The 18,726-nt window shown below is 39.2% G+C and overlaps 1 protein-coding gene and 1 pseudogene across 2 annotated transcripts in view; both read right to left on the bottom strand.

Moving 5' to 3' along the window:
* Positions 1-18,726, bottom strand: part of GABRA3 (gamma-aminobutyric acid type A receptor subunit alpha3) — a 237,272-nt gene that overhangs the window by 203,178 nt on the left and 15,368 nt on the right. Inside the window, exon 1 of one of the 2 annotated variants that reach the window (XM_070462786.1) lies at positions 489-794. The exons of the other annotated variant lie outside the window; for it this stretch is intronic. Within the exon in view, the coding sequence (XP_070318887.1) occupies positions 489-645 (157 nt within the window). The 5' untranslated portion in view covers positions 646-794. Of the gene's footprint in view, positions 1-488; positions 795-18,726 lie in introns of those variants that run through there. 2 annotated transcript variants of the gene reach the window in all.
* Positions 2,282-18,726, bottom strand: part of LOC139033510 (transcriptional repressor p66-alpha-like) — a 31,162-nt pseudogene continuing 14,717 nt past the window's right edge.

Here is an 18,726-nt window from a genome sequence, read left to right as displayed (position 1 = left end):
ATATCACTTATTGATATATCTGAAGAGGCATTCAGAAAGGAGAGGGAAATCACTCCACAGCAGAGAGGAGACTGAGTTCTAATACTATTTACTTTTTTATGTTGGGGCATTAATGCAGCTAAAATGCCACTTGTGACAATGAGATACTTTTTGCAAACACATGGCATAGATACACCCACTCCAGAAGAGCAAGACAGTTTCTTTCTCAAAACAGAAAAATGGATTGAAAAGCAGTGTTCACCGACGTTTTTGGCACCAGGGCTTGGTTTCATGCAAGACAATTTTTTTCATGGAGGGGAGTAGGATTATTCAAGCAGAAAGCACATTACATATTATATTTATTATGTCCCCACTGATCTGATAGAAGGCAGAGCTCAGGCTATAATTAGAGAGATAGGGGAGAGAGAAGGGTGTGGCTGTAAATGCAGGTGGAGAAGCTTAGCTTTCCCCAGGCTGCTCACCTCCTGCTGTGCAGCGCGGGTGCCTACCTTGCCAGGAATAGGTGCCTGTCCATAGCCTGGAGGCTGGGGACCCCTGAAGAAAGGAATCAGGGCGAAACAATACAGATGGCTTTACGGAAGGTGGTCTTCGGGTGCTGCTCCAAGTTGAGTACCTTCTTCTGGTTGGACGCCATGCAGTCCTCATACATGATGGCGCCGCCCTTCTCCTCCCACCAGCGGCGCGAGAAGTCCATTTTGGAGTGTTCACGTAAAAAGCGCACCCAGGACAGCACCACAACCTGCCCGCTTGCGTCTCCAGCAGGTTGGGCACCACCTCCTCAAGGCCAGCCACCTAGATGGATTCGTTGTTGGCCACGCTGGGCAGGACGTTCGTTGCGGGGGGGGGCGGGGGGGGGGGAGGCGTTGGGGGTGGGAGGAGGGGCTTAAAGCAGCGGTTACTCCCATGCAAGCTTGGCTGCCACCTGCCGGCCGACTGCAAAATCAGCAGACGTGACCACGGAGGTGCGCTAATGGGGGATGCAGTTGGCCCCTGCAGAGGTGGCTGTTGTACAGGGATGGTGAGGAGGGCTATAGGGTATTGACAAGCAGACTAGCGTTGGGGACGTTGGAGACACAGAGAGGCCCTGCTGGATCCTCTGTCCCTGAATGGACACGGATGCCTGGGGAGCCAGCAAGGACTTGCTGTGGCCCACCCTGGAATGTTGTTTCTTGTGGATTTGCTGTCACCTTTCTGACGAGAGGGTGCCCTATGGACCTAACTACAAGGACGTCTGTGCCCACAGTGGACCCAGGGGTCTTGGGTTGTCACGACCACAGCATCTGAATCAAAGAGTTCTGAAGCAATGGCTTGCTAGAAAGAATGATCTGGGTGCCCTGTACAAGTAGGGGAGGGGCAGTCAGGGAACTCTCAGTGGAGCCTCTGGGATTCTCGTTTCCTTTCCCCCCCCTATATTTGGAAACATTTTATTTTAATTAATTAATTAATTTTAATTGAAGGCTAATTACTTTACAATATTGTGGTGGTTTTTGCCATACATCAACATGAATCAGCCACAGGTGCACATGTGTCCCCCCATCCTGAAACCCTCTCCCACCTCCCTCCCCACCCCATCCCTCTGGGTTGTCCCAGTGCACTGGCCCTGAGTGCCCTGTCTCAGGCATCGAACCTGGACTGGCGATCTATTTCACATACGGTAATAAACACGTTTCAATGCTATTCTCTCAAATCATCCCACCCTCGCCTTCTCCCACAGAGTCCAAAAGTCTGTTCTTTATATCTGTGTCTCTTTTGCTGTCTTGCATATAGGGTCATTGTTACCGTCTTTCTAAATTCCATATATATGCATTAATATACTGTATTGGTGTTTCTCTTTCTGACTTACTTCACTTTATATAATAGGCTCCAGGTTCATCCACCTCATTAGAACTGACTCAAATGTGTTCTTTTTTATAGCTGAGTAATATTCCATTGTGTATATATACCACAACTTCCTTATCCATTTGTCTGCCGATGGACATCTAGGTTGCTTCCATGTCCTAGCTATTGTAAACAGTGCTGCAATGAACATTGGGGTACATGTGTCTCTTTCAATTCTGGTTTCCTCGGTGTGTATGCCCAGCAGTGGGATTGCTGGGCAGTATGGCAGTTCTATTTCCAGTATTTTAAGGAATCTCCACACTGTTCTCCATAGTGGCAATACCAGTCTGCATTCTCACCAACAGTGTAAGAGGGTTCCCTTTTCTCCACACCCTCTCCAGCCTTTATTGTTTGTAGACTTTTTGATGGCAGTCATTCTGACCGGCCAGCATGAGATGGTACCTCATTGTGGTTTTGATTTGCATTTCTCTGATAATGAGTGATGTTGAGCATCTTTTCGTGTGTTTATTAGCCATCTGTATGTGTTCTTTGCAGAAATATCTGTTTGGTTCTTGGTTTCCTTTTATATTTTACTCTGCTATAACTTTTTCAATAAAAGGAGTTTTGCTTCTTCTAATCTTAACTCTTGTTTTAATTACTTAATCATTCATTTTTGCTCTGTAGGACTGCTTTTCATGAAGGCCTCATGGTCTGTTTCAAGGCATTCTGCATCAGCCTCTTCACCCTCAGTCTCACAGGCTACTAGTCCAGATAGCACGATCACATCAAGCAAAGGGGTTCTTCTCTTGGATTTAATGGCATTGTGTGTGGTTCACATGTTCATGGGCACATCACCCACCTGCTCTTCATCTCTGCCCAGGGCGATCACCTCTGCGCCCTCAGCAACATTTGGGCTGGCCCTGCTCCCAGCTCAGGCGTCACTCCCATGTCTCCGTCAGTTTAAATATGAAGCCAATACTCTCCTCTCCCTTTTATTTTCTTGTTCTCCATACTGCCCTCTGCTGGGTGCCATTCAAGTGTTTGTTTCTGACTCCATGTTGGGGGTTTTCAGTTATTCTGAACTCTTTGCTACCCTGGGATAAATCCCACTTGATCATGGTGTATGATCCTTTAATGTATTGTTAATTTAATTACATACATTTATATTGTATTATGGACCTCCCAAGTTTGTGCAGTGGTAAAGAATCTGCCTGCCAATGCAGGAGACACAGGTTCAATCCCTGGGTCAGGAAGATCCTCTGGAGGAGGAAATGGCAACCTACTCCAGTATTCTTGCCTGGGAATCCCACAGACAGAGGAGCCTGGCGGGCTACAGTCCATGGGGTCACAAAAGAGTTGGACATGACTGGAGTGACTGAGCATATATTCTATTATGGCAAAGGTGAATATACCACCTTTGCCACAACAGCAACCAGAAAAATTTACTCCAAAAATAAATCGGTACAAAACAAGTCTGTTTCAGAATTAAAGAAAAGTACAGAAAAAGAAGACTTCACATGAATTTTAAACCCTATTTTGAAATATAAAATAAATAAATCCATCATTGGCTACAGCCCCAGTCTTTCACCCCCTCCCACCAGGGGGCACCATTGAGACATCTGGGTCCTGGACCACACCCAGATTTGCCGGTTTGATTAACTGGTGTCCATTCTTGAATTTTACGTGTCCAGCTGAGCATCCAACTCCTCTATAGAAAATTGCTGCCTTAAATTCCCGACAAGGCATCTGCCTCTACCCCAGGTCTGACTCCATAGTGGATCCATTTCTTCTACCTTAACCTTTGTGTTTTACTCTTTCACTACAAGTTAATCACTAAAAGGATATTGCCTGTAGCTTAAAGTATACATAATGGCTCATCTCCAACAACTCTGCCTCCCGTGCCTGAGTGTTAAGTTAAAATACCTTTGTTTAAGCTCACAGGAAATATCCTGACAAGGCACACTGGTGAATGACTACAAAAAAAGGAGAAATGAACACATCTTCTCTGGAGTCTAGCTGGAACTAGGAAATACTTGCAACAACTCATCATCTTTCCTACTTTACCACTTCACCTCTCCCTCTTTGACCTATTTAAAAAAAAAAAAAAAAGCACCCAAGCCCCACAGGATGGTTCTTTGGGATACTAGTCAACCATCTTCCTGGTCTGCTGGCTTTTGAAATAAGTTAGCTCTTCCTTCCCCTAACAGCTCTTCTCTCAATTTATTGTCTTGTGCAATGGTGACCAGTAAGAGCTTGGATTCAGCAACACCGGTGCCACTACTGCCACTGAAACCTCTCAAAGCACAGTTTCTAGTCATCCATCTAATTTACACTCTGCACATATCTGTGCTTCATGCCAATCTGTGAGGCAACAAGCTGAATGTTCCTGGGGCAGCCATCCAAAGGGACACCACTGTACAGTTTCATAGCTTTTAGTGGATCTGCCTTCCACTCAGAGAGCACCTCAGCTATTCGGAAACTGTAACCGATGGGTGGTATGGTGCAGCCGCCTTCTTTAGAATTCCAAATTCAGCAAAGGGTTTTAGAGTATTAGCAGTAGGACACTCCAAAATCTGGTGGTGTCAAATGTCCACATTTGCTGGTGTTAAATGTCCCGATTTGACACCAGCGATTCACCAGTATGCACACCAGCACCACCTTCAAATCTCTGTCCAAAAGGTCATGTTGCCATTTGTCAGGAAATTGTTTTGGCCTGCTATAGGGCACTGGCTGTTTCCTACTGCCACCACCTGCTGGGCACAGGTGATGCCCAGCTGGATTGTGGATGAATCCACCACCTAGGTTCACTTTTAGAGTAGCTTACACTCCACCACACCAGGGCTAATGCCCAGGAGATGCCAATGGACCCCCTCGGGTCACTCCAGATGCAACAGTGCACAGCCAGTGATGCCGGGCAGATTCTCCTGGGTCTGCCTTTGTTCACTCCAGACATGGACATGATGCTTGGTGGATCCCAATGGGTCCCCGCCTTGTTTCACTCTAGAGGTGGCCACTCTAGCCCTGCTGCCAGGGCCACTCATTTGGCTGCTCTGGAAGCATCCAGGGTATGGCCCCCACCACAGCAGCTTCACCAGGTCTGGTTCAGCTAAATGATGTTACCTAGACATCTGTCAGGGCGGGCATGGAATTGGCGTCAGCTGGAGCCTGAGTCCGTGTGCACTGATGTGTCACTTCTGATGTTCTTTGGGTTTTTTACAGTGCCGTCTCCTCCCATGGCTGCTAGATATGCTCCTAGCCAGTTGTGGGGGTGGGGTGGGGCAGCAAGTCTGCCCTCAATGTGAAAGTTGCTCAGTCGTGTCCAACTCTTTGCAACCCCATGGACTATACAGTCCATGGAATTCTCCAGGCCAGAATACTAGAGTGGGTAGCCTTTCCCTTCTCCAGGGGATCTTCCCAACCCAGGTCTCCTGCATTGCAGGCAGATTCTTTACCAGCTGAGCCACAAGGGAAGCCCAAGAATACTGGAGTGGGTAGCCTATCCCTTCTCCAGGGAATCTTCCCAACCCAGGAATCGAACCAGGGTCTCCTGCATTGCAGGCAGATTTTTTTACCAACTGCCCTCAATAGACACAGAGAAACCTTTTGATAAAATTCAATATCCATTTATGAATAGAACTCTCCAGAAAGCCAGTAAAGAAGGAACATACCTCAACATAATAAAGGCCATATATGACAAACCCACACCTAACATCATATACAATGGTGAAAAACTGAAAGCATTTCCTCTAAGATCAAGAACAAGACAAGGATTGCCATTCTCCCAACATGAACCTGGTGACTGACTTTTTTCACATTCCTAGTCTGTCTTCCACCTAGCTTCACAAAAAGTCTCTCCTGCTGAGGTAACCATTGCTGCCCAGCTGTCCTACAGAAATTTCTTTACTATCAGTCTGGGGCCCCAGTTTTAGGCAAGTCCAATGTTCCTGCCTTCACAGTCAAAAATATCTGCTTGCCTCACCCAACCTGAGTGGATCCATGCCTCCATTGCTTCACAACTGAAAGTGATACCCATATACTGATATATGAATGTTAGACTCTATGATTACAAATTAAGGATGGAAAACTAATCAGTGAGAACTCTTTATAACCATGGTCTCAAACAGTGAGTAGTTATTTTTTGGGGGGAAAAATTAGTAGACATCTAAATGGAAATAAATTTGAGCAAACTCCAGGAGATAGTGAAGGGAAGATAGGGACACCTGGAATGCTGCAGTCCATGAGGTCACAAAAACTCAGCCACAACGTGGTGACTGAACAACAAGCCATCTAAAAATTCCAAGGGATCATCATATCAAGTTAGCAATGTAGGTTCACATGGGAAAAACATCCTTTCTAAGCTTCAAACATAAAATACAGCAATGATAGCTAAATCACAAAACATACTTTTAAAATAAAAACATAGCCATGATTGCTTAAAATAGTAAATAAAAGAAAAAGAGGAACATGATCATAGAGCTGAAACCAAAAAAAAAAAAAAGAAAGCAACAGAGGAGACTAAAGTCACTTACCTACTAGGAAACACACAGAGGCATCCAGGAGTTCAACTCCTATGGGGGTAACATAAACCAATAGCATTGAATGTATGGCAGTATAGTGAAGTTAGGTCATGAGAGGAAATCATGAGGTGAGGAAGGGATTTCCTGTCTATGCATAGTGACTTTTAATATGCTATGATGACTGTAGCAGCTCAGCTTGGCAACTAGGGTATTGCCAAAGTGGTAGGAAGTAGTAGAAATAGCTATCAAACCAGGACATGCATCACACCACCCACTGGCTCAAAAATTAGACCTTTGATATCTTCATGGAACAATAGGTCAAGCTGCCAACATAAGAACTGGTCCTGAACAGGGGACTGAGCAAATAAAACATAATCCAGCAAGAATTAAAAGGGATAAGAACAGCAGACAGAATAACTATGATTTTCCCTATTTATGGTATACTTGTAACAAGTTAAAATTCTAACACTACAAAAGCAATCTTAGGGAAAAAGTAAAGAAATTCAACAAATATGAGGTTACAGTCTCAGAGAAATAATGTAATTTGAAAAAGGACTTGAAAATAAATGCCTAGCATCCACAAAGAACTGAAGGATTAAGGTTATGAAAAGCAAGAAAAACAGTTTATTAAAAAGTTGTGAATCAAAAATGGTAGACATTAAAAAAATAGAAATCTTGTAAATCAAGACTGTAAACTCTGAAATAAAAGCTCAAAAGACAGCATAAGCTCTCGACTGGGTATGGCCAAAGAAAATATTTGAGAAACAGACTCAGAATGAAACACTGAGAGACAAAAGAAATTGATACAATAAAAGGGAAGTTAAAAGACCTAGAGAACAGACTTAGAAACTCCAGCCAAGACTAATGGCATGATTCCAGAGGTAGAAAGTGTTGAGTATAGAATAATGATTGCAAATAAATAAGTAAATAAATAAAATCTTATACAAATTTAAATCATTGTATAATAGTGGTGGCACAAGAAAGCCACTTGCATGCATAATAAACTAAAAGAGTTTACCACCTACTGACTTTGAAAGGAAAAAAAATAACTATTAAGAAATAACTACACAGAAATAAATAAGACTTATAAACTATAATATTTTTTTAAATACTAAGAGTTCTTCCAATTAAAATAGCCAAACATAAGCATTTGCTCTTGCTTTGTTCTATTTTTTTAAATACTAAGAGTTCTTCCAATTAAAATAGCCAAACATAAGCATTTGCTCTTGCTTTGTTCTGAGGCCTTAACAGTGGGAGTAAAAGGATTAATTTTAATTCACAAACCAACAAGGACAAAGATACAGGGAGATATGACAAAAAAACATTTCACAAGACACCTTCAACCTTATGTGCTATCCAGAATATAAGAAATTAGATTTGTATCTTCCAAGGAAGATGGTGACTGCAGCCATGAAATTAAAAGATGCTTGCTCCTTGGAAGAAAAGCTATGATAAACCTAGACAACATATTAAAAAGCAGAGACATTACTTTACCAACAAAGGTCCGTCTAGTCAAAGCTATGGGTTTTCCAGTAGTCGTGTGGATGTGAGAGTTGGACTATAAAGAAAGCTGAGTGCAGAAGAATTGATGCTTTTGGTGTTGGAGAAGACTCTTGAAAATCCCTTGGACTGCAAGGAGATCCAACCAGTCAGTCCTAAAGGAGATCAGTCCTGGGTGTTCATTGGAAGGACTGATGTTGAAACTGAAACTCCAATACTTTGGCCACCTGATGCAAAGAGCTGATTCATTGGAAAAGACCCTGATGCTGGGAAAGATTGAAGGCAAGAGGAGAAGGGGATGACAGAGGATGAGATGGTTGGATGGCATCACTGACGTGATGGACATGAGTTTGAGTAGGCTCTGGGAGTTGGTGATGGACAGGGAAGCCTGGCATGCTGCAGTCCATGGGGTCACAAAGAGTCAGACACGACTGAGCAACTGAACTGAACTGAACTGAAGGAAGACATTTAGAATACCAATTTCTCTTGAATCTTCTCAGTACAAGAGAAAAGACCAAAAAATTTGACATCATAATTCTCAACAAAACAACCTCAGCAGATACTAAACCTCCTCACTTAGCATTCCCCAATCAGTTTTCTAATAGAAGGAAACAATCAAGGAACAGAAGACCCATGAAGAAAGCCTCTGACATAAAATATAAACAACAAAACAAATATTTTTAAACATTAATTTCAACCAAGAAGGGCCTATTGTATAGCGCAGGAAACTCTGCTAAATGTTATGTGGCAGGCTTGATGGGAGGGGAATTTGGGAGAGAATGAATACATATTATGTATGGCTGAAACCCTTTGCTGCACACCTGAAACTGTCACAATACTGTTAATCAACTATATCTCAATACTAAATAGAAAGCTTTTTTAAAATGAAAATAAATTTCAAAAGAAAAGACTCTAAATATAAAAGTCACAAAAATTATGTCATTAATATCACTGGATATAGCAGATAAGATTTTGCATTCAGGAAAAAGAAAGAACAAGTATCTGTAAGAAAAGAAAATTAAAAGAATAGATTTAAAAAACATTAGAAATTAAAATCATGATAGAGGAAATAAAACACTCAATAGAGGGACTGGTTGATAATGTTGAAGATATCTTTTGAAATATAGACATTAGACAAGAAGATAGAAGACAAAAAATTGTTAAGAAATTATAAAAACCAGCTTTGAAAAGCCAACATTTAAATTGTAGCAGGGAAGGAGAGACAGAGATAGAGATGGGGGTTGGCAGGAAGTACTTCACCAATACAATAATTCAAAAAGAAAATCTCAAAATGGAAGAGCAAATGGAGTTCTCAGCACAGTGGATGAAAATAGATCCACAAGAAGACACAGCACATCAGTACACTAGAAATGAAAGAATATGAGAAAGAGATACAAAGTATACATGTCTAGCAATCAGGATGGATTCATACTTCTTAACTGTGATTTTGGAAGCTACAAGGGAGTAGAACAACCTTCTGAGGGAAATAAATTATTCCAGGATGACAGTTGTGAACAAAGCCAAGTGAGAAACCAGTTAGACTGTAGTAGGACAGAAAAGTCAAGGAGCAATTTAAAGATGATAATAAAAATAAAGTAGTGGTGCTAGTGGTAAAGAACCCACCTGCCAAAGCAGGAGACATAAGAGATGTGGGTTTGATCCCTGGGTGGGGAAGATCCCCTGGAGAAGGGCATGGCAACCCACTCCAGTATTCTTGCCTGGAGAATCCCATGGACGGTAGGCTACATCCATAGGGTCACAAAGAGTTGGACACAACTGAAGTGACTTAGCATACCCACATCATATATGTCTGAATTACTGAGAAGAAATGTAGACAACTGACAGCGTGAACTTGGATTGGTGGTGATAACAGCAAATAAGCATATTTTTAAAATATAATAATTCCAAGGAAAACAAAACATAAATGTGTGCATCCTGTGACTGTGTTAGGTTGCATAGCAAAGTGGGATTAAGGTAGCAGATGGAATTAAGGTTGCTAATTAGCTGTCCTTAAAATAGGTAGATTATTTGGATTATCTGGGTAGGCCCAATATAATCACAAGGGTTCTTAAAAGTAGAAGCAGGAGGCAGAAGAGTCAGGGTCAGAGTAATATGACGTAAAAAAGACATTGCTGACTTTAAGAGGAAGGAAGGGGCCATGAACCAAGGAATGTAGTGGCCTCCAGAAGCTGGAAAATGCAAGGAAATGAATACTCTCCCAGACTCTCCAGAATGGAACACAGCCTTGCAAACACCTTGATTTTAGCCCAGGAAAATTTCCAGAATTGTAAGAAGATAAATTTGTGTTGTTTTGACCCATTAAGTATTTGGTAATTTATAATTCAGCAATAGAAAACTAACCCTCGGGGCTTCCCTGGTGGCCCAGACAGTAAAGAATCTACTTGCTATGCAGGATACTTGGGTTTGATTCCTGGGTTGGGAAGATCCCCTGGAGAAGGAAATGGCAACCCACTCTAGTATTCTTACCTGGGAAATCCCATGGACAGAGGAGCCTGGTGGGTTACAGTCCATGGGGTTGCAAAGAGTTGGATACAACTGAGTGACTAACACTTTCACTTTTCACCATATCAACAAACTTTAAATGATTATTTCAATCGATACAGAAAAGCCATTTGAAACAATCCAGCATATATTCATCATAAAATCCATTAGCAAACTATTGATCTCAAATTTATAAATTGCATGTAAGAAAAATCTAAAACTGACTTCACAGCCATGGTAAATGGCTGAATATTTCCCCCAATAAAATCAGGAGCAAGGCGAGGAGATCTGCTCTGCCCATTTCAATTCAACATTCTACTTGAGGTCCTATCCAGTTCAAATATAGCAAAAAACAAAACAAAATAAGAAAAAATATACAAATTAGAAAAAAAGGAAATAAAACTGTCATCATTACTAGATAACACTATCATCTACATAGAAAATCCCAAAACTCTTTTAAAAAAAAAAGCTATTAGAGTAATCGAGTCTTTTAAGGGCATATGATACAAGGTCAATATATAAAAATGAAATATATTTATGTATACTAACAATAAATGTTGAAAAATTGTCAGGGAGGAGTTCAAGATGGCAGAGCAGAAGAACATAGAGTTCCCCTCCCCCACAAGTACATCAAAAATACATCTACAAATGGAACAGTTCTCTCAGAATACCAACTGGAAGTGGGCAGAAGATCTCATGCAACTAAAGCTGCAAGAAAGAACCTCACATAACCAGGCAGAAGGAGAAAAAAAAAAAGGAAACGAAGAAAATGAAGATGAGACCTGCACCCCTAAGAAAAAGCCAGGAATGAGGAAAGAAAGATGATTAGCTCACCTTGGGAACCTCCTTCACTGGCTGGTAGATTACCCAGGTATAGGGAGGTGAAGGGGCTTGGAATTTGCCTAAAGGAATGTGCATGGGCTGACTTGCTGCCAAGCAGGATGAGGGACTAGTACTGATACCAGAAGGTAAAGAAAGAGAAAAGGGAATCAAAAATGTATTTGAAGAAATTATGGCTGAAAACTTTCCAAACCTAAAAAGGAAACAGATATCCAGGAAGAGGAAGTACAAAGGGTCCCCAACAAGATGAACCCAAACAGACCGATCCTGAGATTTACAAAAATTAAAGTGGCAAGAATATACAATGGAGAAAATACTTTAACAAGTCTTTAACAAGTGGTGCTGGGAAAACTGGTCAACCACCTGTAAAAGAATGAAACTAGAACACTTTCTCACACCATACACAAAAATAAACTCAAAATGGATTAAAGATCTAAATGTAAGACCAGAAACTATAAAACTCCTAGAGGAAAACATAGGCAAAACACTCTCCAACATAAACCACAGCAGGATCCTCTATGACCCACCTCCCAGAATATTGGAAATAAAAGCAAAAATAAACAAATGGGACCTAATTAAACTTAAAAGCTTTTGCACAACAAAGGAAACTATAAGCAAGGTGAAAAGACAGCCTTCAGAATGGGAGAAAATAATAGCAAATGAAGCAACTGACAAAGAATTAATCTCAAAAATATACAAGCAGCTCCTGCAGCTCAATTCCAGAAAAATAAATGACCCAATCAAAAAATGGGCCAAAGAACTAAACAGACATTTCTCCAAAGAAGACATACAGATGGCTAACAAACACATGAAAAGATGCTCAACATCACTCATTATCAGAGAAATGCGAAATCAAAACCACAATGAGGTACCATCTCATGCCAGTCAGAATGGCTGCTATCAAAAAGTCTACAAACAATAAATGCTGGAGAGGGTGTGGAGAAAAGGGAACCCTCTTACACTGTTGGTGGGAATGCAAACTAGTACAGCCACTATGGAGAACAGTGTGGAGATTCCTTAAAAAACTGGAAATAGAACTGCCATATGACCCAGCAATCCCACTTCTGGGCATACACACCGAGGAAACCAGAATTGAAAGAGACGTGTACCTCAATATTCATCGTGGCACTTTTTATAATAGCCAGGACATGGAAGTAACCTAGATGTCCATCAGCAGACAAATGGATAAGAAAGCTGTGGTACATATACACAATGGAATATTACTCAGCCATTAAAAAGAATTCATTTGAATCAGTTCTAATGAGGTGGATGAAACTGGAGCCTATTATACAGAGTGAAGTAAGCCAGAAAGAAAAACACCAATACAGTATACTAATGCATATATATGGAATTTAGAAAGATGGTAACGATAACCCTGTATGCGAGACAGCAAAAGAGACACAGATGTATAGAACAGTCTTTTGGACTCAGTGGGAGAGGGCGAGGGAGGGATGATATGGGAGAATGGCTTTGAAACATGTAAATTATCATATTTGAAACGAATCGCCAGTCCAGGTTTAATGCATGATACAGGATGCTCGGGGCTGGTGCACTGGGTTGACCCAGAGGGATGGGATGGGGAGGGAGGCGGGAGGGGGGTTCAGGATGGGGAACACATGTACACCCGTGGAGGATTCAAGTCAATGTATGGCAAAACCAATACAATGTTGTAAATAAAATTAATTAATTAATTATTTAAAACAAAACAAAAAAAAATGAAAGTGGCAAAGTTCAAGGTAAAGAGAAGACTCTAAAGGCAGCGAAAGAAAAACAATCAATCAGTTAAAAGGGAATCCCCATAAGGTTGTTAGTACTTTCCTGGTGGCTCAGTGGTAAGAATTCACCTGCCCACACCAGAGACACAGGTTCAACCCCTGGGTCAGGAAGATCCCCTATAGAAGGAAATGGCAACCCACTCAGTATTCTTGCCTGGAAAATCCCATGGACAGAGGAGCCAGGTGGGCCACAGTTCATGGGGTTACAAGAGTTGGAGATGATTTAGTGACTAAACAATGACAACAACATAAGGTTACCAGCTGATTCCTCAGCAGAAACTTTGCAGGCCAGAAGGGAGTGGCAAGATATATTCAAAGTCCTGAAATGGAAAAACCTGCAACCTAGGATACACTGCCCAGCATGATTATCATTTAGAAAAGAAGGAGAAAGAATTTCTCAGGCAAGCAAAAAACTAAAACAATATGCAATACTAAACTTATCCTAAAAGAAATATTGAAAGGTCTTTTCTAAAATAGAAAAGAAACATGACTCTATAGAAAGGGACTATCACACAACAAAAAGAAAAAAAAAGGGACTATCACAACAGGAAAAGCAAATATATAAAAGGATTGAAGATTACTTAAATAAGCCAGTACATAGGCTTAAAAAATCAAAAAAAATATGAAAGTAATTATAATTACAATTATCAACAAAAGGATAAACATAAAGATTTAAAATAGGACATAAAAATCACAAAATGTGGGGGAGGAGAATAGGAAAATATATATTTTTTAAAATATGTTTAAGCTTACATGACTACCAGTCTAAAGCAAGTAGATATAGGTTAACATACTTGATAACCAGGGTAACCACAAATCAGACACATATAATAGACTCAGAAAAATCAGTAAGAAAATAACTCAAGTATAATACAAAAGAAAGTAATCAAACCATAAAAGGAAAAATAAAAAGAAGAAAGGAACAAAGAAGAAGTACTAATTCAACTGGAAAACAAGGTTTAAAATAGTCATAAAATACATACATATCAGTAATTACTTTAAATGTCAATGGACTAAATGATCCAATCGAAAGACAAACAGTGGCAGGCTGGATTAAAAAAAAAAAGAACCTACAGTATGTTGCCTAAAAGAGACACTTTAGGGCAAAATACAGGCATAGGTTTAAAGTGAGGGAATGGAAAAAGATTATTTCAAGTAAATGGAAATGACATGAAAGTGGAGGTAGCAATACTCATATCAGACAAAACAGACTTGAAAACAAAGCCCACAAAGACAAAGAAATGCACTATATGATGATAAAAGGATCAATACAAGAAGAGGATATTATAATCATTAACATATATTCTCCCAGTATAGGAGCACCCAAATACATAAAACAAATACTAACAGACATAAAAGGAGAAATTGATGGGAATACAATAATAGTAGATTTTTACACTCTACTGACATACACTAGGGAGCAAAACAAGCCTTAACAAATTTAAGAGAATGGAAATTATTTCAAACATATTCTCTGACTACAGTGGCCTGAAACTAGAAATCAACCACAGAAAGAAAAATGAGAAAATATACAATTACAGGGAGACTAAACAACATGCTACTAAAAACCCAACAGGTTAATGATGAAATCAAGGAGGAAATTAAAAAAAAATACCTTGAGACAAACAACATTAAAAATGTAAGTATATAAAATTTATGGGATGCAGCAAAAGCAGTTCTTAGAGGGAAGTTCATAGTGATACAGGCCTTCCTCAAAAAAATGAGAAAAACTCTCAAATAACAACCTAATCTACCACTTAAAAGAATTAGAAAAAGAACAAACAAAACCTAAGGTCAGCAGAAGGAAGGAAATAATAAAGATCAGAGAAGAAATAAATAAAATAGAAATAAAAATAACAATATTAATATCCAAAATATACAAATAGCTCATGAAACTCAATATCAAAAAAACAAAACAAAACAATGAAAAAATGAGTGGAAGACCTAAATAGACATTTCTCCAAAGAAAAAACACATGAAAAGATGCTCAGCATCACTAATTATTAGAGAAATCAAAACTTCAATGATGTATCATCTCACACCAATCAGAATGGTCATCATCAAAAAAAAAAATCTACTAAACAATAAATGTTGGAGAGGATGTGGAGAAAAGGGAACCCTCCTACAATGTTGGTGGGAATATAAATTGGTACAGCCACTATGAAGAACAGTATGGAGGTTCCTCAAAAAACTAAAAATAGAACTACCATATGACCCAGCAATCCCACTCCTGGGCATATACTCAGAGAAAACCATAATTCAAAAAGATTCAAACACCCCAATATTCATTGCAACATATTTACAATAGCTAGGATGTAGAAGCAACCTAAATGTCCATCAAAAGAGGAATGGATAAAGAAGATGTGGTACATACATACAATGGACTATTACTCAGCCATTAAGAAGAAACAAAATAGTGCCATTTGCTGAAGCACAGATAGACCTGGAGAGTGTCATACAGAGTAAAGTAAGTCAGAAAGAGAAAAACGAATATAATATCGCTTGTATATGGAATCTAGATGAACTTACTTTAAAAGCAGAAATAGAGACAGAGATGTAGAGAACAAATGGATGGATACCAAGGAGGGGGGATGAATTAGTAGACCGGGATTGACATGTATACATTACTATGTATAAACCAGTCAATCCTAAAGTAAATCAACCTTGAATATTCATTTGAAGGACTGATGCTGAAGCTGAAGCTCCAATACTTTGGCCACCTGATGAGAAGAGCTGACTTACTGGAAAAGACTCTGATGCTGGGGAAAATTGAGGGCAAAAGGAGAAGGGGATGACAGAGGATGTGATGGTTGGATGGTATCACTGTCTCAATGGACATGAGTTTGAACAAACTCGTGAGACAGTAAAGAACATAGAAGCCTGGTATGCTGCAGTTCATGGGGTCAGACATAACTTAGCGACTGAATAACAGTGTATAAAATAGATAACTAATGAGAACCTACAGTATAGCACAGGGAACTCTATTCAATGCTCTGTGTTGACCTAAATAGGAAGGAAATCTACAAAAGAGGGGATATATGTATACATATAACTGATACATTTTTCTGTACAGCAGAAACTAACAATATTTTAAAGCAAGTATGCTCCAATAAAAATTTTTAAAAATTAAAAAATAAAACAATAGAAAAAAATCAATTGAGTCTAGAGCTGGTTCCTTGCAAGGTTAAATAAGATCAACAAACCTCTGGCCAAGCTCACCAAGAAGAAAAGAGAGGACACAAATAAACAAATTAAGAAATTCAAATGGAGAAAATAAAACCAATATCACAAAAATTCAAAAAAAATCTTGAGAAATTACTAGGAACAGTTAATGACAACAAAATAGGCAGCCTAGAATAAATGGACAGGTTTCTACAAACAGACAGCCTGCCAAAACTGAGTCAAGAAGAAACAGATAATTTAAACATATCTATCACTGGAGGTGAAATAGAATTTGTTAAAACAAAAATAATAAATAAATAATTCCCTGCAAACAAAAGGATCATATGACCTCATGGGGAATTCTACCAAACACACAAAGAATAACTCATTCCAAATCTTCTCACACTCTTCCAAAAGCTCGAAGAGGAAGGAACACTCCCAAAGACATTCTATGAAGCCACCATCACCCTGACACCAAAACCAGACACTACCAAAAAACAATTGTACAGGCCAATATCTTTGATGAACATAAATACAAAAATTGTCAGCAAAATACTAGCAAATTGAATCAAACAATACATAAAAAGTATTACATACCATGATCAAGTTGGATTCATTTCAGGGTCACAAGGATGGTTCAACATAGCCAAATCAGTCTATGTGATATACCACATTAACAAAAGAAAAGACAAAAACCACATGATTATCTCAATAGATGCAGAAAAAGCATTTGGCAAAATTCAACATTCATTCATGATTAAAATTCTCACCAAAGTGGGTATAGAACATATCTCAACATAATAAAAGTCATTTATGACAAACCCACAGCCAATATAATAGTGAAAAGCTGAAAGCCTACTTGCTAAATTCCAGAATAAGATAAGGATGCACACTCTTACCACTTCTTTTCAACATAGTATTGGAAGTCAGTCACAGCAATCAAATAAGAAAAAGAAATAAATAGTATCCAAATTGAAAGAGAAGAGGTAAAATTGTCTTTGTATGCAGATGACATGATATCCTATACACTGACTCTTTGTGACCCCATGGACTGTAGCCTGCCAGGCTCCTCTGTCCATGGAATTCTCCAGGCAAGAATACTGGAGTGGGTAGCCATTTCCTTCTCCAGGGGATCTTCCCGACCCAAGGATTGAACCTGGGTCTCCTGCATTGCAGGCAGATTCTTTACTGTCTGAGCTACCAGGGAAGTCCAGAAAACCCTAAAGACTCCACACAAAAGCTATTAGAACTAATAAATTAGTTCAGTAAGTTAGCAGGATACAAGATTGATATACATAAATCTGTTGCATTTATTTACACTAACAATGAAATCAGAAAGAGGAAGTTAAAACTAATAATCCTATTTAAAGTCATGTCAAAAAAATACCTAGGGAGGAATCTAACCAAGAATGTGAAAGACCTATATGCTGAAAACTATAAAACACAGGAAGGAAATTGAAGATGATACAAAGAAATGGAAAGATATCCCATGATCTTGGATTGGAAGAATTAATATTGTTAAAATGGCCATACTACCCAAAGCAATCTATAGATTTAATGTGATCCTTATCAAATTACCCATGACATTTTTCACAGAATTAGAACAAATAATTATAAAATTTATATGGAAGCACAAAAGACCGAGAATTGTCAAAATAATTCTGAGGAGAAAGAACAAAATGAGAGGCATGAACCTCCCAGACTTTAGACAATATTATAGCATGATACTGGTGCAAAAATAGACATACAGATTAATGGAGCAGAATAGAAAATCCAGAAATAAACCCAAATACCTATGGTCAATCTTCAACAAAGGAGGCAAGAACATAAAATGGAGAAAAGACAGTTTCTTCAGCAAGTGGTTTTGGGAAAGCTGGACAGCACATGTAAATCAATGAAGTTAGAACACTCTGTCAGACTACACACACAAATAAACTCAAAATGGCTTAAAAATTTAAATATAAGACTTAACACCATAAAACTTCTAGAAGAAGACATAGGCAAAACATTCTCTGACATAAATCATAGCAATATTTTCTTAGGTCAGTTTCCCAAGGCAAAAGAAATAAAAGCAAAAATAAACAAATGGGAGCTAACCAAATTTATAAGCTTTTGCAGAGCAAAATAAACCACAGAGAAAACAAAAAGACAATCTATGGACTGGGAGAAAATATTTGCAAATGATGAGACCAACAAGGGCTTAATTTCCAAAATATACAACAGCACATACAACTCAATATCAAACAAACAAAACAAACAATCCAATCAAAAACTGGACAGGAAACCTAAATAGACTTTTCTCCAAAGAAGATATACAGATGGCCAACAGTCATATGAAAAGATGAAAAGAAGCATCTCTAATAAGATGCTTCTTATTAGAGAAATGCAAATCAAAACTACAATGAGGTATCATCTGACATGGGTGAGAATGTGGGGCCATCATCAAAAGTCTGCAAAGAATAAATGCTTCAGAGGGTGTGGAGAAAAGGGAATCTTCCTACACTGTTGGTGGGAATGTAAGTTGGTGCAGCCACTATGAAAAACAGTATGGATGGTCCCTAAAAACTAAAAACAGAGCTACCATTAGATTCCACAATCCCACTCCTTGGCAT

Source organism: Odocoileus virginianus, unplaced genomic scaffold (genome assembly GCF_023699985.2).
Source record: "Odocoileus virginianus isolate 20LAN1187 ecotype Illinois unplaced genomic scaffold, Ovbor_1.2 Unplaced_Scaffold_13, whole genome shotgun sequence".
Classification (NCBI taxonomy): domain Eukaryota; kingdom Metazoa; phylum Chordata; class Mammalia; order Artiodactyla; family Cervidae; genus Odocoileus; species Odocoileus virginianus.
This window is presented reverse-complemented; position numbering and strand designations above follow the sequence as displayed.